The 22349-nt window shown below is 40.3% G+C and overlaps 2 protein-coding genes across 2 annotated transcripts in view; one reads left to right on the forward strand and one right to left on the reverse strand.

Moving 5' to 3' along the window:
• The first annotated feature begins 817 nt into the window (after nt 1–817).
• On the forward strand, nt 818–5025 carry BET1 (Bet1 golgi vesicular membrane trafficking protein). Its single transcript, XM_068210893.1, has 4 exons — nt 818–971; nt 2235–2350; nt 4251–4307; nt 4861–5025. Exons 1-4 carry the CDS (start codon nt 953–955, stop codon nt 5014–5016), a joined length of 348 nt encoding a protein of 115 aa, XP_068066994.1. The 5' UTR covers nt 818–952; the 3' UTR covers nt 5017–5025.
• Nucleotides 5026–6271: 1246 nt separating this feature from the next.
• The window catches only part of LOC137486008 (probable acyl-CoA dehydrogenase 6), a 74903-nt gene continuing 58825 nt past the window's right edge, over nt 6272–22349 (reverse strand). The window contains exons 6-9 of the mRNA XM_068210860.1: nt 20473–20646; nt 14220–14381; nt 13946–14096; nt 6272–7082 (exon numbers count right to left, since the gene is read on the reverse strand). Coding sequence (XP_068066961.1) covers nt 6992–7082; nt 13946–14096; nt 14220–14381; nt 20473–20646 — 578 coding nt within the window. The 3' untranslated portion in view covers nt 6272–6991. The remainder of the gene's footprint in view (nt 7083–13945; nt 14097–14219; nt 14382–20472; nt 20647–22349) is intronic.

Below are 22349 nucleotides of genomic sequence, written 5' to 3' on the forward strand. Positions count from 1 at the left end.
ATGTCTTACAGCAATTACAAGGAGGTCAGCAGGATGCCATGGGCCTTCTTATTGACCAGAACTCTTTCATTCTTCCTTCTACAACTCTGCCTGCCTAGGTGAAGCCTCCTGGTGTACTGCAAGCTCACTGAAGAAGGAGCTGTGGTCTGTGTTTATATACCTTGGACAACGCAAGTAGGTGCTGGTCCAATACTGAGAGTCCTAGTTCCTACCAGAAGACAAACACCAGAGCAATTAATGAAAAGGCAGCCTGTCGTAGTTGGAAAGGCAGTTCAGCTTCTTTAGTCCAGTGGACACCACCTGAAATAGAAAATTCTGAATGAACTCAGTGGTGTTTGCTTTACATTGGAGTACTGATAAATCCTTCTGGTATCATCCTGGCAAATAAGTTCAATTCACTAGTGTAGAGTGAGACACATTTTTCACATAAGCTAAAAAACCCATATGTGCTCAAGCATTGCAAGGGGTTAAAGAACGAAGGAGAAATTATCTTTGAAAACAAAATTTAAATCATTCAATAATAATGTAATTTTCAAGTTTCCAGTCTAAGTTTCTGTATGCTGAAGTGGCACGCTTGTTACTTCTAAACAGTGGAGGGAAAAAGAAAAAAAAAAAAAAAAAAAAAAAAGTGAAAAGCTCCTCTTCGCACTTAATTTTCATTTTCTTGGCATTCTGTTACGGCCCTCGGCCGGGACTACAGCCCCCAGCAGCCCCCGCGCGGCTCCGTCGCGCCCCGGGCGCGCACCCAGCGGGCCGCGCGCGCAGCGCTGTCGTGGCGCTCGCGGGTGAAGGGTGCGGGGCTGCCGCGCCCAACGCCGCCGTGTGCCTGCGCTCCCGGCCTCCTCCTCAGCCTCCTCAGCCTCCTCTTCCTCCTCAGCCTCCTCTTCCTCCTCTTCCTCCTCTTCCTCCTCTTCCCCGTCCCTCTCCTCCCGCGGCAGCTTGGGGCAGAGCCATGAGGCGCGCGGGGCTGGGTAAGCGCGGCGGCGGGGCCGGGCAGGGCCTCGACGTGGTCGGGGCCCGGCCCCTGTCAGGGCTGGGGGCGCGGGAGGCGTGAGGGGAGCTGTGCCCTGGGTGCAGGGTTGTGGCAGGGCTCGGGGGCTTTGGCGGGGAAAGGCCGTCACCCCTGCCTCTGCCTCTCCTTCTGGCCTAGCTGGATTTACGGAGCAGCGCTAGGGTTTGTGTTTTGTCATAGAATCATACGATTTGGTTTGGAGGTGACTTCAGAGACCATCTAGGTCCACCCCTCCCCCCCCGATTCCGTGACACCTTCCTCTAGACCATGTTGCTCAGAGGCCTCTCCAGCCTGTCTTCGAACAGTTCCAGGGACGGGGCATCCACAACTTCTTTGGGCAGCCTGTTGCAGTGCCTCACCACCCTCATAGTAAAGCATTCTTTTCTAATATTGCATTTAAACGTACTGTCTTTCAATTTGAACCCGTTTCCCTTGTACCACTACATGCTCTTGTAAATAGTCTTGCCCCATTTAGTTGTGCTGTTGTTTAGTTGTTCTAATACCATGTTTGAGCCATGTTCCCATGGATTGGCAGATTTGTTGTTCTTCTGTCAAGTCCTTTCCAAATTCAGAAATTGTTCTTTTGGGTTTTTTTAAGTACTTCTCTATGTTTTCCTGCCATGTTTAGGGAATAAAAAACCAAGAATTCCAACTGTTATAAATTTATTACAGATAAAATCTGGTGCAAATTGAAAAATCCTTGCAGAGTTCCTGCTGAGTGCTTTGAGCAGTTTAGGCCTCATTTTTCAGCCAGCAGTCATGTTGATGACTAGAAGGAAACCTTGAACTCCCACGTCATGTTCTGCAACGACGTGGGTGCTGTGACGACACTGTCAAGCTCAGGAGATGTTTACACCTCTGAAATGTATGACTGAGCTCTGGAGCTTCCTCCTAGAAAGTATTTAGGGCTAAACCAGGTGTGTCTGACACTACCCTAGATTTTCTTCTACACTTCAGATTTGCATTATGCAGTAGTATTTTCATGAACTAAAACAAGTCCTGGGAACACTTCTTAGTGAATTGAGAGAGGTATGAGGAAGTGTATCATTAAGAAGTGGGCATTTGACAGTGCTTAGGTCTTCAGTCCTTTCCTCTGTCAGACGGACAGCTCCCTCTGGGTTGCAGTGGAGGCCACCCAGCTGTGTGCTGTTTCTGAAGAGAGGTTGGATGTTTATGCAAGCAGTTCTGCAGGAAGCGTGCCTACAGACTGTTGTGTTTACAGGTGATGGAGCAGCTGCAGGGAGCTATGGCTATACCAACAGTGGCTACAGCGTTTACGAAGAAGAGAACGACAGGTTAACGGAAAGTCTGCGTACAAAAGTCAGCGCCATTAAATCGGTACGTGTTTAACTGCGGCGGTGGCGCCACAGTCAGTAAGTACAGTTTCTTGAATCAGGGAAGCAGTAGACTTAGTTTAAAACAGGCATTTACAACTGTGATGTGTTAACCTGGTTGGATGTCAGGTGACCGCCAAAGCTGCTCTATCACTCCTCAGGTGGATGGACAAGGAAGGAAAAAGCACAATAATAGGTTCATGCATCGATATAAGGGCAGGGAGAGATCACTCACCATTGCCATCATGACTTGGGGAAATCAATTTATTGACAGTCCAATCAGTAGGGTAATGAGAAATAAAAGAATGCCTTGTCACTACCTTTCCCTTTTTCCTGGGCTCAACTTCACTCCCAGTTTTCTGTACTTAACCCTCAGTGGTGCAGGGGAATGGGAAATGGGAGTTTCAGTCAAAAAAATTGTGATGTGAAAACAGCTCTTAGAAATAGCATGCTAATATCCTCTGAAGGAAAAGTTTGGTGTTCTTATGATTCTGATTCCTTTCAGAGATTGAGGACTTCTTTCAAACAAGTCTAACTGAAAGACAGCACTGAGATTAATGTTGTGTGGATTTCTTGTTCTTAAAAGTTTAAAGTATTATAAAGCACATTCCAGTGAATTTTTAGGCCTGAACTCACTCGAAGTCTTACTGCTAATACTGTTGCTTAAAATTGGTTTAGTTTCAAAGAGAAATTAAACAGGTTTAGAATAAGAATTTGGAACAAGTTAAGGGTAAAAAAAAGCTTTGACTGTTGTTATCAAATTTAATTTCTTGTCTCCTGCTGTGGTATGTTACATTGCAAAATCCATGTATGTCAACAGAGCAGTTCATGGTTCCCCAAGGAGCTCTTTCTGGAGTTGTATCTTTTAGTGCAATGGGATAATCTTGGCATATGGAATAGCCTTCATATAATCTTCCAAGAAGCCTCATGTAAAATCAGTTTCACTCTTGATTGAAATGCATCAGTACGATATAATGAGATTCAAGTTTTGACGTGTGAAAACAAAGGGGTTTTGGCTAATCCAAAGCATGGGGGCCTGGAGTGCACTTTCCTCCATCCCAGGAGTTGAGCAGGTTGTTCAAGGCCAGTGTGCTGATAACAGAGTAATGGCTGGCAGGAGTCGGGCTCAGTGTCGGTTCTCCCCTGTTTAACTCCAGAGCTGCTTTAAGCCAAGGCTCTTCTGGCTGGCTCCCACCTTTGTGATGTTGCAGCTGTGTTGCAGCTCCAGCTGAGCCCGGTGTCATACCTCTCTGGTTCCAACCCTAACCTGACTTCACTTTCTGGCTTGACCTGGGACCTGTCTCAGGCTTCTGCCCAGGCTGTTGTTGGCCCTGGTCACTGTCTCAGGACTGGCTATTGTGCAGCTTTCCTCCTTCTGTTCTGTGACACAAAGCAGAGAAGGGCTACACAAGTTCACTGAAGAACGTCCTCCTTATAGCACAGCAGCAACTTGTCAAAAGAGATGTGTTTCTAGGTTACAAGTGTCAACTCCAGCAACACTTTAAGTCAAACCAATGCTCATAGTTCTCTCTACTGTTTGCCAGTACTTTTGACAGTTGTTCCAGGAAATGGGTAATTGCTACTTCAGACTTGACTAGATCTTGAGTTTTTTAAAGTCTGGGCAATAATTCAAGTATGACATTATCTGGAAAAGGGGAAGAGGAGCATCAGGTACTTCCTGTAAGTCTTTAGACTCATCGATTCAGATTAAAAATCTTTTATTTCCTTAAGGGTTATTGATAGAATACTGTGCATGTTATTTTGGTTTTTGAAAATATCAGGTATTGCTTTCACTGGGGAAACTGCTAGTCATGTATTTTCGACTGGGTTCTCTAGTCTATGTATTAACTGATTATTCATATTTAATAATTTTCTGGGTTTTGTTTGTTTGTTTGTTTTTATAGCTTTCCATTGAAATTGGAACAGAAGTTAAAAACCAAAATAAAATGTTATCAGAAATGGTAAGTATTGAATAACTAGCTTTCTTTAAATGTAGGTCAGGATTAGAAGTTAATAATGTAAAGCATCCTGTCTTTTAGTATGAACATTGGTATTAAAATGTTGACAGCTTATTGTTGACTGTAACATGTGACTGACTTGTCAGCAGTATCAGTATTTCTGTTCAAAAAGATAAGATGTGCAATTACATTTTTCTTAAGGCACAACCAAGATCATTATGCTTCAGATAGGAGTATAGGTTTTCAGTCAGCAAATGTCATTAAAAAGGTACTTCTATGTATAATTGTATTCAGGAATAGAAAAAGGAAGCAAAAAATAAGGGAGTCAGAAACGCCTTTTTTGCTTATATTTTGCTTTGCCTTGAGGTAATAATAACAGTGGATAAATGGGTGAAAGTTTTCCATGGTTAATTTTTGCCTCTAAAATAATTTTAGTTTTGCAAACTTTGAAAAAACAGAGAAAACTATATTTAGTGAGCTGTAAGGGTATTTCTTTCTCAGAATAACGTATTTTTTGCTCTTTTGTTTGCTTGGTTGTTTCTTTTTTTAAATGTAGGAGAATGATTTTGACTCTACGGGTGGACTGCTAGGTGCAACTATGGGCAGACTGAGAACACTCTCCAGAGGAAGCCAGACAAAGCTATTGTGCTACATGATGCTCTTTTCATTATTTGTTTTTTTTGTAATATACTGGATTATTAAACTGAGGTGATGCATGTTACCTCTGGTTTACATTGTATAATTTCAACTGTAGTCTTAGTTAATGAAGACATTGATTGCAAGTGGCACATTTTGTGGATAAAACAGTGAAATTGTTGTAAATTGCATTAACAATTAATGCGAAGTTATATATAGTTTTCTTAATGTATTAGAGTTTTTCCATCATCCCCTGTTTTTGGGGGATTATTTGTAAATATGCAGAAACAGCTAGCATAGTGGGATGAATTTTTTAGGGGAAAATAGTTTTTAGAATTGATTGAAAAAATTCAAAGAACAGTGGTTATTTGAAAATGAAGTAATTGCAGAATTTTGAGGCTTTCTTTTTCATTCTGCTTTTCATTCTGGGCCATGCTCTAAATTAGAGCTCCAGTTTCAGGCATATAGTACTTTCAGTTACAAGAGCACAAAGAATATGTGGATCTTTCTAAATAGATCTTACCTGTGGAGTTTTAAAGGCTGGCCTGAAGCTAGCAAATGTAATAGTGGTACCCCCAAAAATTACTTTTGTGGTTAGATCTGATAATGTTTAAGTAACTTTAACTGCATGTTTTGGCAAGAAGTTACTTAAAACTGGATTTTTAATTTTTAATTTAAATGTGACAGATCATGTTTACACATCTACTGTTTTAAGCAAATGCCTTTCATCATTGGGACCAACCAATATGGGCACAGTACAAATGTTTTCTTTATATTTAAAGTATTTAAAACTGAAATGATTCAATTGAATCACTTGAACTTTTACCATTAGTATGTTTACTTTTCAATTAGTGATAGTCCCTAAATCTACAGTGCATGATGTCTGAAATACAAGCAGATATTTTGAATTTTATATTAAAGCATATTATGATGCAGTCACATTAAGGTAGTTTATTTTGAAGACTTAGTTTTGGCTCGCCAAGTAGTTTCTAATCATTGAGGCTATTATGTTGACAAGTTTAACATTCAAAAAAATTTTAAGTTTGCTAGATACTGAAATTGTATCTACAATTTTTGAAAAACTTTTTTATAAATACTGTATGATGTGTTACCATTAATGACCAGTTATGAATTTACAAATAAAGTGTCCTGTAGTATTATCCTAGCTAGTGTTGTTTATACACTTTTTTTTCTACTGTAGAATACCAGTATATTTTTTTGAAATGGTGCTGTATTGAGGGGGCAATTTTTATTGTTTTAATCAATAATACTGGCTGCGTCTTCCAGCTTAAATGGCTTTTTTTAGGAAGACTTTAAGTAATTATGCACAGTTTTCATATTAATGTGTTTATTTTTAATATTTTTCTTAATAATTATGCACACAACATGGTACATTGCTGCTGAAGTTCAGGCCTTTGCAAGCTTCAGATACACTTAAACAGTTGTTTGTAGAATTCTACAAGTAAAAATTTAACATTACTCCCATTACCAAAAGTCCATGACAGAGTGGAGTACAAATTGATACGGATTTGGCAAAGATGACAGAGCTAATTTTAATGATTGCTTGCTAAATGTGAAAGATAGGGAAGGTAAGGCACTGTTCTGGGGTTTCATTATGGCAGGGAATATTTTGTACCATAATTGTTCATCTTGAAAGCAAAACTATACTGAAATGAGATGAAGCTACATAGCTTCCATTCATATGGAAGTTCTGTTTCATAATCGTCAGCTTAGATGCTGTGAAGTGTACAGAAAGCTTGATTAAAGAACATATTTTTTTCCGTGTGCTTAGCCAGGGTCATTGGAAAACTTAGGTAACTCACTGAAAAAATGGAATTCAGGAGGCTGCAAGCTTTCAGAGTGCTTCATATCAACAGAAATTTGACACTGGAAAACACAGAGTGGTAACGGTGAAAGACCTTTATGTGCATTCTGATGGCAAAATTACTGATCTGTTTTCTGCTCGAAGCGTACTGGCTGCTTGTCACCTTCAGTGTGCAGCGCAAGTCATGCTCTTGCTTTCTTAATTTTCAAGGAAGAGTGCAGATGCATCACTTTCTGGGAAGTATGTCCATGTATTTGCATATGATGGAAAGCATGGTTTCGTCTGTGCCACCTCCTATTGACATCAATCTCAAGTCCCTGCAGAAATATAAAGGGTAGATTTAGACATTTGCATGCTGTTCTGATGGTGCTGTGCTGGACAGCTTTCCCAGAACTACTTACACATTGCATATGAAAACCACGTGCCACTGGCTCCTGGGCAGCTGGTCTGTGATGCTTCCCACAACACCCCTGCTGGCCCTGTCCCAAACCTGTGGGTGCCTAAGCTGCAGTTGAACTGTAGGAGGGGAGGGAGCTTTTCTAGGGCCAGCAGCAAAAAGCATTGCAGCAGTTGAATTTGCTTAAGTGTGGTAAAAGAGTCGACCAGCACATGAGGTATTGGAGAATTGCACTGAAATGGTACAATTTCCATTCAAGGTTTTTAACCAATCCAGGTTTTCCTAATGGCTATGTAAGATCTGGTAAAAGCCTTATTAGCATTATATACTAGCTTAATGTTACATAGTATGATATTACAAGTAGTGTTGTATAGTATTCTGGTGTGGTTTCATATAGTATTATAGAGCTTCTGTGCTTTAAAAATTAATGGCTGCTTCAAGAATATTTACTCTTTATTTGATATTTCTAATCACGCTCATTTAAAACCTGCCATAACTGTCACTAAGTCATCCCTAACAGTTTTGCCTAAGTTCCCTGTGCTAGCCAGAGTGCTAACTACTGCAGCCTCGAGCAACTTTACTCACAAATATTTTACCTCAGGGGAGAAGAAAAAAACACCACCAATAAAACTACCAGAACAATTCTAAATTACCTCTACTTAGTAACCTGAAGTTTCACCCCCTTCCTATGGGCTTTGCTGAAGGCAGCAGACCTGGAACAGTGGTAGGTTGCTTGTTCTTAGTGCTGCGGTGCTATCTGCTTCGTCAAGCTGCAGAAAGCCGCTGCTAGTGCTCAGCATTTGGCATCTTCACTGTGTCAACAGCAAATAACTAATCCTCAGAACTCCTCGGTGATGTCAATAGAAATCCTCTCTCTGCAGCAGGAATCCTGGACACATGGGGCTTGTTCATATGAAATTATAAGTAGTCAGTACTAAGATCTGGCTTTGGTGGTGTGTGTGACAGACAAGTCAGGCTGTCACATATAAAGACAGATCTCAAAAAACCAGAACACCTTTTGTACGTTTTGTGCTTGTGTGTATCTTTACAAATTTGCTGATTATATTTTTGTCTCTATGGGTGAGATAAAGAATATTTCTTACAGAATCTACAGCCCGGTGCTGATCTCTCCTCTGGGGAGACATGACATAAGGTTTCCCCCTAATGTAAATGGATTAAGATGACAGAAGACACAAATTATTTTAATCCAGCAGCCCTCTTCTGGGAATGAAACTTGCTTTCATCATAAGAAGACAAAACCACGGGATTAACTATCTTGCCAGAAACTCTGTAAGGAAGCTGGGAAAGAGCACATAATGAAGTCAGCTTCTCTATCAGTTATTTAATGTATGCTTATGGCTCACACTTATCTTATACCAAGAATGCATTATTAATACAGCACATAAATATTTCAATATATATAATTATTGGAATTTGATTGCTTTTGTAAGGGACATTGTCAGGCTACTGCTGTAAAGGCTTTTAATCTGGCACAATAACATTTTGCTTTTGATTTCTGCATCACCGTTTTGTTGCCATATGACAAAGCAGCACATCCTGAACTACCTGCAGCCCTGCTGAGGTGAGCATCAACCTGTGGTGGCTTCCCCCAGACCAAGGACCATGAGGAACCAGCCTGCAGCACACCAGGCAGTTTGTAAAGGTGTCATTTTGAGGGAGCAAACCTCTAGCTACATGTTGAATGTCATAGAATGCTGTTTTCTCTAGAGAGTGGGAGTTAACCTGAGGAAGGAGAAAAATCCAACTATTATGTCCTGTTCCCCTAAAACATTCCCTGCGAAGAGTTTCCTTACATTCAGGAAATCCCAAGTGTCTGAAATACTCACTGTAGATTATAAGACTTCACTCAACCAAATCAAGATACATAAACGGTAATTAATCAATTTTTTTAATGAATAAAAAAATTAATCCATGTTTTAATGAATAAAAGCAAAAAATTATTCAATGTCACGTTAAAAAAACTACACTAAGGAGGGAGGGTGAGGAGCCATTCCCACCCACCGAACTCAATCCAGGTGATTAATAGCTTCTAGTTAGGTAGCAACAGGGAAAAAAAAAACCCTCCACGCTATCAAATGGTGTTCCCCATCTCCATAGAAGCCATGTCATACAGCCTTCAGAAATGTGTCAAACATTGCTTGAAGGAGAAAAATCAAGCTCCCTTTAATCTTAGACTACCCTAATTTGAAGGATATGAGATAACAAAGTTGTTCTGATGATTAGGAACCCTCTAATTTATGGCATGAAAATGTCTTTCTGAATAGTGTCATCCAAAATAGACTGCAGTTTAACACTCCTTTGTTGTCTGGTGTTGACCCCTCTGCACCCTGAGTGACATTTGGACCTTAGCACAAGCTAAGCCATGTCTATTACCCTGCCCCTAAAACTTTTGGTCTCAGTTTTCCTGAAAATCGGGGCTGGTCCTTCTTCCAGTCTGAGCTCTCCCTTGTATGTGATTTCCCCAGCCATAATGCAGGGACAGGTACCCATTCACAGCACAAGCAAAGTTTTAGACCTTGTAATGTACTATATGCAGCTCATGGCACTCTAAATCTGTCTGTAGCTTCAAGCTGGTAAAATGTGATTGTGTTTGCAGTTGTGCCTTCCAGTACCATTTATTACCTACAGCTGAGAAGCTGGGCCTGCGCTGGGAGCTGCTCTACAACTACATTTTCCTCTGGAAAACCATATGGAATTGAATTGAAGCCTTTTCTGCTCTCAAACAAGCTGAGAGGAATCTGCTGCACTATCTATGATGCAGGTGTCTTCACAAAACTTCAAACTTCCTGCCAAAATAAACCAAGAATTTTTTTTTTCCTTTTCTGGCAGTGATCAGTGCCAGTTAGACAAGGGGAAGAAGGTGAGTTTTTGTGATTTTAGCCCTGGTTTCCCCTAATAGTCTGGCATTATGGCAGCAGTCCCTCAGAGATGCTGCTCTCTGCTTCCCTGGTTAGAAGGCCATTGGTAAAAAACCTTACCAAGGTTTACATGGCTCAGAGTATCACTGCTTCCCTGGCCATTTATACACTGCTTCTTTTCAGCACAAACTGCACTTGATTACAAAACCTTTACCCTTTTTTCTCATAACTCACTATTTTAGGTTTTAACTATTTCAAGGTTTTATTACTGGCAAGAATTTTCTCCAAAAAAGAAAAGATACTGATGAACCCTCAAGCCACAATATTTTGTGACATCTTCCATCTTCAGACTCAGCTAGATTACCTATAGGCTGTCCAAATTAAGCAGAATCTGAAGGTGGCTTTGTTCTAGAGAGAAGAGTTTGAGGTGGTGCCACTCAGTGCAGCAGGCCTCTGACCAGGCTGGCACAGCCCACAGCCGTGCCTGCCAGTTCCCATGACCCTGTTCCTTCCCCCTCAGGGACATTCTGAAGGCCAAAATGAGGGAATGGGCATCACCTTGGCCTGCTCTGAGCATAAAGCAGAGAGTCAAGAATAGTTCTAAAGTCATCACTGTACAGTTACATGCCTTGATTTGCTGTCCTAAAGGTAGATGTCATGTGCTTCATCTCCTAAATTCCTTCTCAAGGTACTCATAAAAGTCAAACAAAGTGGTAGACAGGCATCTGTCTCAATGCCTCTGCAGAAAAAGGTGGAAACCAAATTTTGTTTCACAGATGACAGGAATTGGTATTAAGTCTTGTCTCAGCAGTTAGCTTCAGACTTCAAAGCAAATTGGTTTTGTCAGCAGAAATGGTTAGGTTTCATTTTGTTTGGTACAACCATAAATTACTATATTGAAATAAACTGATTAAACTCCCCAGTTATCTGGACTCACTCAAGTTTAGACATGCTTTGCAAAGAATGAAACTGTAAAAAATGAAATAAAAAATGAAACTGAATGAAGTATTTGAACTAACATTTTAAACACGCAAAGGAAAAAAATCTAGACAGAAATACATTACTTATTAAAAAATAATTTTAAATTATACAGAAGTTTGTTTTTTAACTATTCTCAATTACAAATACACCTTCATTTTGCAATAACCATATGACAGTTGAGGAGAAAGATGAAAATGTGTTTCTTCTACAGCTATGCATTTGCAATGCTATTTACACTTCTATTTCACATGAGTAGTCAGTGTTTTTCACTACTGCTTTCTTTTACAATGTAGCAAATAAAGAAATGAGAGCACTCTCCCCATCACAGCCCACAAGAGAAAAACTTGTAAGGACTGGGAGCAGTTAGACATGGTGTTTAGCAGTTAATAACAATCTTAATTAAAAATGAACCTGACAAACCAAACTCTTTTAAGAAGACCTCATAAGGTCTTCCTATAACAATTGAAGTGCACATAATTACTATTAAAATATATGGCTCACTACCTGAAATTTTTTACAACTCATGAAATCTGAAAAAATGCAAAAAACTTGATACTAAAAGGTTTCATTCCTCTATCTCTTATAACCTGGGTTGTTCATATAGATGATGGGTTTGTTCAATAATGGATTTTTGCCAAGTCTCAATGTCTTTAAGGCCTTTCAGACAGAGGAGAGAAAAATAAACAAGAATGACTCCAGGCTAGTTCTTTCCTTCTCCAGAATCCTGCTATTAGGGTACAGTCCGGAAAGTTCACTCCTTATGGGTTTTATATTGGCTTTTTTTTTAAAACCTATTCTCCTTATTAGAATCTGTACAAGCAAGACATTTACATATATAAAATCAACCCAGTATAGATACGTACATGGTGAAGCAGCTCTCTTCATGCTTTTTAGAGAATAGGTACTTAAAAAATGCCAGTTGTTCTACAAAGTTTAAAACGTTACTGATTAAATGACAGATATGAATAAAATATTTTGGCAAACAGTTCTGTGCTGTTTCTGTTTATGATCTCTAACTGACCCTAACAACTAAAATTCAGAGACTTCATGCACTAACTATGCATTGTGCTGTATGTTCTTTAAGGAGTGAGTAACAGCCCAATGTGTCAAAGACTAACCTACATCTCTTTGGGAACTTCATAAAGATTATGCTACAAAAATGTTTGTACATTAGGACTAGATGTCCTGCTGTGCAATTATACTGCTGCTACTGGACAAACATCACAGTGACGTGAATGGTTACTCAGACTGCTGTACTAAAAAGAACGGCTTTAGGGAAGTTGCTGCTTTGCTTATTGTTACAGATTAACAAGATTCTATCTTGAACGTGTAATCATTTATTTAGGTAAAACTCTCCTTGTCCTTTCCTGGACCTTTGGTTACTCAATGGTGGGATTTTACTGATTCATAGAAAATTTCAGAGTATAAATATCACAGTCTTTAGCCTCATTTCTGACAGTGCTTGTTTTAGAGGTAGAAAGATACATTTCTTTAGCCAGCTGGCTGTGTACACCCACAGGAAACACTCTGAATTTCTTCTAAGGAAAAATGTGACTGTGCTAGTATACTTGGAAACCACTCTGAAATCCAAACAGAAAAGCCCTGCTCTCAGTTAGCACTGCTATACTGGGCTAGGAAATCTTAAACAAAGCTATGTAAAAGCATGTATACATTAATCTGTACAGACTACATAATTTACAGTAAGTGCTGTAAAGACAGGGATTCATTTTTTTTCAGAGTGCGTACTGCAGTAGCTCTCAACATCTCCATCACCAGTGACCATTAGTTGTTTAAATAAGGCTGTGAAAAAAATAACTAAGGAAAACCATCATATTGACGGCTGGCTTAAAACCACTATCATAAAGCAGTCTGTACCTTTATAAGAAAAATTTCAGGAGTCAAAAATATTGAGGATCTCTTGGCTTACTGGAATAGCATTCTTGTTCATAAAATGCTATTAAAAATAGAAAAAAGTAACTCAACCTACCTAAGAAGAAACAAGATTTTTGCAGGTTTTCTCAATTGTTCTGCTCTCACTTTTTGCAGACACATTTACCAAAACTTTCAACTAACTGAACCACTGATTTGGCTAACTTTGGATTAGGTATTGTCTGTGTAACAACTGAACAGAAAACTGTTACTGCAAGTGAATCCAAGGTCAATTTTGGTCTTTCTATAGAATATAAGATGCTGAGGCCAGATACCAAAAAAACTGTTTCCTTAAGGAGAATTTTGCTCTAAGTAGATAGAGACTAATATTTGAAGGGACTTCAATTAATTTGCAAAAAGGCCTCTGTACCATTTTAATGATATAACAACTTTCTGGAAGCAATTACATCTCTTGTATGTCTCACATGGTATCTAGTGTGACTAAACAGGTGGAGACTGCTATCAGAACAGACTACTGCAGAAGCCAAGTGGGGAACTCCAGTTTCACTCATATCTGTGGAAAAAGATAAAGCTGATTTTCATTCATTTTAGAAGAAAGCTTCTGGATTTAATTCTGTTCTTGTAATCAAGATTACAAGCACAAAAAGCAAAGAGAAAAAAAAGTCACTGGTTGGTAGCTCTCAATTTCCCCCCTCTTTTTTCTACTCTGTGGCAGATACCAGAGGACCATCATGAAAATACCGAGTTTTCCTCTTTCATTTGATATTTAAGCTAACCTGTGGGCAGTTCAAACTCCACAACTGTAACGCAAAGCCAAGATTTGGCAAAAGACTAGCAAGTTCTGACACATGTCTACCCAAAGTTAATTACACTGGGTGTCCTTGCATCCACAACCCACTTCAGTGACATGCAATGAAGCGGAACAAGACTATTCACACTGGTGAGACTCTTTTCAAGTAGGTGATTGTTTAACAGAACATTTAAGAGGCTAAATTTCAGTTGAAGCCACTTTGTATTTTCATCACTCCCTTACCTGTAAAACCTGCTCACGAGAACTTCACTGGTGAATCCCATTCCTCCCCAAAACTGGAGACAGCTATCAGTCACTTCACGGGTCAGACGACCTGCCTTTAGCTTAGCCATGGAAGCAAATTTTGTCACATCGTTGCCTTCTACATAGAGAGCTAATAAAAAAAGAAGAGATAAAAAAGCAGTCACTCTGGAAGTCACCTCTCCCTGTTCCTTTAGCCTGACAAGGGTTTTTGCATGAAGAGAAGCACATCTGGGAGGTAGATGTGGGAGCTCACCCACAGAGCGGTGCAGCAGCGAGCGCAGGAGCTCCACTTCGGTTGCCAGCTCGGCCAGGCGGAAGTGCACGGTTTGGTTGTGCAGGACAGGCTGGCCAAACACCTTCCGCTGCCCTGTGTAGTCAATAGTTTCTTGTATAATAGTTTCCATTGGTGTCAGGGCTGGAAGAAACAAAGCACAGAACAAGTCATCATTTTAGCCAGATCTGTTTAGCTTCTTGTTGAAAAATAAGGTTTTTTCACATTGTACAACCAACACATTAGGTTTTTTAAAGGAAACTGTTCTGTACACTCAGTTTGGGGTGAAGCTTCAATTCTGAGAAAAGTCTGGTACTTCCTTGTACCTTGAAGACATCGATCTCACTTGAGCCTTAAACTGCCAAAACCTGGATGAGAGGGAAGAGAAGTGGGTAGGAAAGAGGGAGAGCACAGAAAGCGGTACCAACATGATGTGGTAAACATTATGTTTAGTGTCTCATTTAGGGCCCTAGCAAAAGCTTGTAGCAACTCCTACTTTCCATGCTACCTGTGCCCTGAAGGTTTGTTAAAATCCTGGAAAAAAAATCTGAAGGTTGACAGTGTAGTGAGCTTGGTGAGGAAGGCTGCAGAAATGTAAATTGAAGGAAGCCTTCAGAGAGAAGGCAGAAACCTGTTCTGAGATCAAGGAACACAAATAGACTGCTTATTGCATCTGCAGTCTGTGATCCCAGCATAGAGAAGAAAAAATTCACATCCACTTAAAAAAAAAAAAATTAAATAATTCTCCTAATGGAAACAGAATGAAAATAGGATACTGCTGTAAAACAGGTTAAAGGGGCAGCAAATGATGCCTTAAAGCAGAGCTAGTTTGCTGCTGCTTTTTGTGCAAACTGAGACATATACCACTTTAAACAAGAAAAAAAAGGGAAAAGTTTCTTTTCTGAGGCAAATCAGCCTTGAAGTGAATGACTAAGCTATCAGTCTCTTGCAGTGTAGCTTGGGATAACAGCAGATACAGACTGTGTGGAGAATTTTGTTTGGCAAATATGGACTCATGTTGCTATGACAAGCAGCAGGACATGATTTCATAAATCTATCTGTATGAGAAGGGCCATATTTTCTCTTTTCAAAATGTGCATATCCACATCCATTTGCATTTAAAGTCTAAACCACAAAACTTTGAATATGAAATGCAAAATAAACCCAAGCCTTGGACTATTATGAAATCCCTTTTCCTACCTGACAGTTACTCACATGATAGTCCCTTTCAGGAGCCTGGTGTGGTTCCATGTACCTTTTTGCTTTGTTTTCAAGATTACTGCTATTTAAATTTCATCTCTGTACTGCTCTCCTGTGTAGACTCTGCATCCCACCAATTCCCCCTGCCATGATCATTCACCATCACTTCCACAGAGCACCACTTTTCACATGATGTCTCCACATTCAGCTTTTCTCATTACCTAAATATTGTCCCCTCCTTTCTTATACAACTAACCTCAATGCTTATTTTTCAGAAGAGCATACACAGTAATGTCCTCATTTGTTCTGTGTTAACACACTATGCTGTTACCCAAATTCTGACTTTCTGGACAGAAAAATAAATTTCTGTTTTCAGGAACATCTCTTGAATAGAAATACTGTCCTTCCAAAGGACAATGTCACACAACACTAGCGTGTATAACAGCAACTCTTTTACTTGTATGTCTATGGTCTCCAGCTTGAGAAATGTAAACAAAGAGCAAGGAGTATCCAGGTACCACTTGTCTCTTTCCCTCAGACTGAAATCTGGGAAGAATACAGCAAAGTCTGAGCTGCTGGGTGGGAAACTAAACAGCAAATGCCAGTGCTAGGAGAGCAGAAGGGAGGTGGAAGGGATAAAGATAAGGAATTAATCTTGTGTTGGTCTTCAGTGCAAGGTGCTCCAGCATGGCTTGTGTGGTTCCCAGCATCCAGCACCAGGGAAAGAGGGATGGGAAACAGCAAAGAGGAGGCAGGAGCAAGATCAGGTGGGAAGAAACAGGGCAGAAACTGTTTAGGTCCTGCTTGCAAAAGTTCTAAAGATCATGAAGGGACTTTGGCCAAACTCTGCTCAGGCTGTCACCACACATCACGGCTCAGACTGGGGTTCTGGGAAAACTGCTCTTACAGTGTCCACCTGTCCAATTCACTGCTGCCTTCCTGCCCCTGCTGATCCATCCTCCTATTTCCTTTGCTGCCATTACTTCCCTTCTTCTTATTTCAGAAACTATCATTTGCACACAGAAACAAACAGAAGAATTTAAGGACTGTCCTGGGCTGCCTCAAAAGAGGCCATCGGGTCAAGGGTCATGATTCTCTCCCTCTACTCTGTTCTCTCAAGACTCCATCTGGAATACTGCATCCAGCTCTGGAGCCCACAATACAAAAAAGCCATTGATCTGTTGCAGTGGGTCCAGAGGAGGGTCCTGAACAAGATTAAAGGGCTGGAGCACCTCTCCCATGAGGACAGGCTAAGAGTGTTGGGGTTGTTCATCCTAGAGCAGTGCAGGCTCTGGGGAGGCCTTGTTGCAGCCTTTTGGTATATAAAGGGAGCTTATAAGAAAGATGGGGACAGAGTTTATTGTTGCATCCTGGGTTCAGCCGTGGTTTTTACCAGACCCTGTAGTATCAGGACAAGGGGGGACTGGTTTTAAATTGAAAGAATGTAGATTTAGATTGAACAAAAGGAAGAATATTTTGGAACTGGAACTACATGATCTTTAGGGTCCCTTCCAACCCAAACCATTCTACTGTCTTATGATTCTAAGAAATTCCTTATGAGAGTGGTGAGACACTGGAACATGTTGCCCAGAGAAGTTGTGGGTGCCCCAAGAAACATCCATTCCCTGGACATGTTCAAGGCCAGGATGGATGGGCTTTGAGCAACCTGGTTTAGTGAAATGTGTCCCTGCCTATGGTGGAGGGGTTGGATGTGATGAAATATAAAGGTCCCTTCCCAAACCATTCTGTGATGTTGATGTCAGGTAGTCAGAGCTCTGAGCACAGCTCTAACGTGGCAAAGCTTGGCTATGTAGCAAACAGCACCAAAATGCAGCACATCATGAATACCATGACAGCCGACAGCCATGTTCAACAAGATAACAGCACACAACACTTTGCCAGTCATATGAATTCAGAGAAATGCCATTCATAAAAGGGAACCCCCCCTCTTTTTCTGTGTATTTGTTTCCTTTTCTTATACAATGTTCCCCACATCCTCAGACAAACTTAGCCCCATGGGTTTCAACTGACAGCACATGCAGGAAATGTCACTCTAGGGCAGCCTAAGCAATGCGTGGCCTACCACACAGCTGAGAATTGTGAAAGCCCTTGAAGTTGCCAAATGCAGAATAATCTTTTCCTCGTATCTCCATCCAACTTATATTATTCCACTTGAAATTTCTGCTCACTGTAAAGACACTTTGTCTTGTTGCTGTTCCCTCTCAAAAGAAAAGGAATTAATATATTTTTCTTAGGTTGTGACTGATCACTCTCTAATGAAACAAACAGTGAGCTCTAAGCTGAGCAATCTGATTCTTAAGGATGTGTGTTGCCCATGCAAAAGGATCTGTCATCCTGTTTGCTGGCCATGACTCAATGGTGCTCATAAAACTGAAGTTGCAGGAGCAAATAGATGTCATTAGAAAAGTGCCATTCTGCTCTCACATGCACACTGAACTCCCTCTTTGTCTCTGAGCTAAGCAATTCACAACTGTTTGCTTTTTTTGCCATAGAAACATTCTTTTCCTGTGATCAGTGCAACAGGCCCTCAAAGTGTTTACCAAGTGTCACAACACGGGAGACACGTGGCACCTTTTTTCTTCCAATGAAGCAAGAAACACAGTGACTTTGACCAATGCCTTTGATGATATGTCACTCAGAAGAAGAGACCACACCTGGGAGCAAATTTTGCAATTCCAGGAAGTTAGTTTTCCCTTTGTATTTTAAACCTGTTTGACTGAAAATAGATTAAAAAAAAAAAAAAAACAAAAACAAAAAAACCCAAAACAACAACAACAAAAAAAAAAAAAAAAAAAAAAAAAAAGAAGAAAGATACTGGCCACAAAGCAGATAATTAATAAACAAAAAGAAGTCTAGAGCATGTGATACTTGAAACTAACAATACATAAACCCCCCACCAAACAAAGAGAAACAGAACAAAAAAAACCCCCAAACACAAAAAAATAACACCCAGAAAGGAAAATCAGACAAGAATGGCAGTCAACTGCCTTTTCCAAGTTAAAGGAAACAGTGAAAGTGAGGATCCCAGGACCGGTCCCTAAAGCATTTAAAAGCAGACTGATGATTTTCAATGTCACAGTCACGAACTGGGAAGGAACAGAAATGTCCTACTGAGGGGTAGAAGTGAAGACCAGGATTAAACATGCAGACCTAATCCCAAAAGTATTGAAGGCACTTAGTTTTGCACATCTGAGCCTTCACCTGAGCAGTCATGGTTGAGCATATGCGAAACCATTTGCAGGACTGGAAGTTAACACCTCTAGATGCTGTGATACAACAAACTGCACCCATCGAGTACTGGGCTCCCTTCTGAACACCGGTTACTCCTTTTCTTGTTTACAATTGGAGATCTCTGAAGTTTGCAGCTTGGCCCAAACCATGGGTCTTGTCCCTGCTGCCAGTGCTTTTATGCATCAGATAGTTTTATGTATCAGATAGTTGAAAAAAAGCAAACCCAAGGGGTCCAGCAAGGTTTACACAGTAGCCACTGCAGAAGGCAGCTCCCTCTCCTTGGTGAGCTCCTGGACTCTTCCTCCCTGCTGGCCCCTGCCCGGCCATAGCAGGCAAGGAGAAATGCCCTTCCCAGGCTGCTCATCCAGGGCAAGGGTCCACCTGCTCCTGCTGCGTTGTTTTGGACAAAAAAAGGAATTGAAACCTGGTGTTTTAGTTCCTGGCAGAGCACAGCGACAGCCAGGCAGTTGTGCAAGACTGGACAGTACCGAGCTGCCCGTGGTTTTAGCAGGAGTGATCTAACCTGTCCGGCTTTGTGTATTGATGCTGTCAGCGCGCGTCACTTTTGCCTGGGGCATGACTAATGCTGCCGGCTGCTCTGCTGCCTGGGGAGCCTCGCTGCAGCCCAGAGCTTCTTATGGTTTGTTTAATTTAGACTTCAAACTGAGCATAAAAATGCACAATGCACATCCTTGCAGTCTGTATACACCTCAATTAAAGCAGAAGCAGTGGTAGGATCACAACTCCTGCTTGCCTGAGTCTGCAGTGACATCCTTGGCAAGTGTAACCTCCTGTCCTTTGCTAAAACTACTCTCACATGTACTATTTATCTCAAGCTGAACTAAGAACTTTGTCTCAATAAACGATTTTTTTAAAGGCATTTGAACTCCAAAATATTTGGTCTGGGATGAACCCAAAGCAGTGAGAGCCTTTTTTATTTGTTCACTGAATCAAAACACCACTTCTTAGAATACTCAATTCCCCAGCCACACACAGACAGTGACAGACAGGGAATGCACAGGAGCATGAATACAGTGACATTACTTAGACAACCCTGGAATCTAAAGAGGACCAGTCTTCTTACAGTGAACCACATTTTATTTAACTTGAAGAACCAAACACTGAGGGGTAGGGAGAAAGTTTGCAGGCTGAAAGTAGACAATTCAGACTTGGATCCAGTTTCTGGAATATCAAGAATCCATGTAACCCAAATACATGGATTTGAGTACAGCCTGAGTTCTGAGTAACATAAATTCTGTGACGACATAATTTCAGGGAAATTAATGTACCACTTATGTCCAAAGTGTACAGAGCTAAAACATCTGAAAACAAAGCTCTGACATCCTGCACAAGCCACTTAACTTTACGCAGCTAATAAGTTAATTTTCTAAAATCCATGATCAGCACCATAATGCACTGTACTACAGGAAAAGTCAGCATCCTTCTATTTCATGCTGATATTTTGATAGCCTTTGCACTATATTTGTAATAGACATAACATGATGCCATATTTTCTTATCAGCAGAGTAGCACCAAGAAAAAGAAACAAGGCAAAAAGAGCCTCTGCAATGGCTCACAAACTATTTTCTGATTCAGATTTTTCTACAAAAAAAAGGAATTTTTCTACAGAAAGGGGATATCGTCTGTATCCAGGCTATGATGGATTTAAAAAACAGATCCTAAAAGGTCACTGCAACTTACAAGAAAAGAAAAGTGCTGTTAGTCATGCAAAGAGTGACCCCTGTGTCCCTGCCTGGCTGCAGAAGCACGAACGATGACTTACCAGTGGCTACTCCCCACAGCCGCTCTTCTTGGAATTGCAACATCTGGTATGTAAAACCCTTTCCTTCCTCACCGATGAGGTTCTTGCAGGGGACTCTTACATCTTCAAAAAAGATCTGAGCTGTGTCCGATGACCTCATGCCTAGTTTGTCTATCTTTTTAGCAACATGAATGCCTGAAGAGAAAGGCGTATGAGAAAGGCCACAAACAATAGAAGCACTATGAATAAATACACTGTTTTCAGAAAGAAAAGTCTGCAGATGTGCATGTATGTTCCAAGACAAGAGTGAAACCTACCTTTAGGAAAAACATAATAGTATTCTGGAGTAAAATGGCCCAAATCCTATTTTAAAAGGGTTTTCCACTTTACTAAACCAGCAAATCAGAAACTTTAAATGTAAAAGTCCCACTTTTCATTATGTCCCCAAATAACGGATATTTACTAGTCGTAATAATCTGGCTCCACACAGATCTTCAAACAATATTATTGTTAATGCAATATTTATTTGTTTATGTTTGATTTTTCTTTAGCATTATAATAAAATGCTGACATTCAATTTGGCAATATTTGCTGAGTGCCCGCACTGCTATGAAAAAGTACACAAATATTCAGTAAGAACAAAAACAAAGCTATATTTTAAGCTGAAGCTAAGAGTATTTCTCCTGGAAATCCTCTTTCTTCCCTCTCTTCATTTATCCTCCCCTTCCTAGCCTACGCTGATTTTTTCTGGTACAGTGTTCACTCTAAGTTTTCATGTGTGTATGTTTGTTTGCTTCTCCACAGACCTCTCTACACAGCACTGACTCTAACCCCACGTGCATTGGTCTGTTGAAGATGAACCTGGTTCATTCAGGTCTGGCCACATGAGGGTTCAGCTACCTCATCACTCTGGGCAGGACTTCTTCCTGTTGTTTGTTTTTTCATAGATACAAGTTCTTCCTTGCTGTTGTTCAGATGCAAGCATAGCTAACCCCTATGCCATGAGAGTTTAACAGGCATCCACTGTTTTCTTGTGGCATTTCTCCTGTTTTCAGCTTTTATCTCCCTGTTGATCTGGAACTAATTCAAATATTCAGGATGAAAGTCAAGAATGTTTCAAAAGCAAAAGGAGGACAACAAGCAGGCATAAGGATTTGTGCATAACAAGTTAATTACATCTGACAAGTCTGTATGTGCAGCAAAACAGTCCTCCAACTCAGCATATGTATCTTTGCCAGAAAACCAAAGCTTTTTACTACTCACATACATGCTATTCCAACCAGCTTTGTGATGAGGAGGTATTTTGTTGTTATTTTCCTCTTTATTCTTTTTTAATCCTCTACTACTCCCTGGCATGGCTCAGTAGAAACTGGTTGGTCACCACAGAGATTGTTCTGGTCCTTCTGTACTTGTTCGTATCTTGCTATTCTTCACAGCTTTCAGAAAACATCTCTTTCTGAACTAATACAGACATCTCACCCTTTACTCACAGGAGGCCTTTAGATATATTAAAATTACTTTGGTTTTGTAGGCAGAAGAAGTTGGCAGTCATTTCCTTCAAATTTACTTTCTCAGGCTGCACTAATTAAGGTTATGGAAATTTTCATCTCTTCACAGAGATGAAATACTGACAGTATTTACAAATGCCAAGACTTCTCTGAGGACAATGTTCACATAGACTTCCACAAATTCCACTCAAGATTTTTTTCTCCACCAACCAATCTGTAAACAGATTATGTATTAGGAAGACTTGCTTTGATACACGATCAATGCAGGAATAAAATCAGGACAGAGGTATAAAAACTCTTGACTTTTGAAATGAAAATTATCCAGCAATTTGTACTCAGTCAGCCAAAAAAGCATTTGTGGTTTGTTTCCATATTAAAAACAGAGCTAAA

This window comes from Anomalospiza imberbis, chromosome 1 (assembly GCF_031753505.1).
Source record: "Anomalospiza imberbis isolate Cuckoo-Finch-1a 21T00152 chromosome 1, ASM3175350v1, whole genome shotgun sequence".
Lineage (NCBI taxonomy): Eukaryota > Metazoa > Chordata > Aves > Passeriformes > Viduidae > Anomalospiza > Anomalospiza imberbis.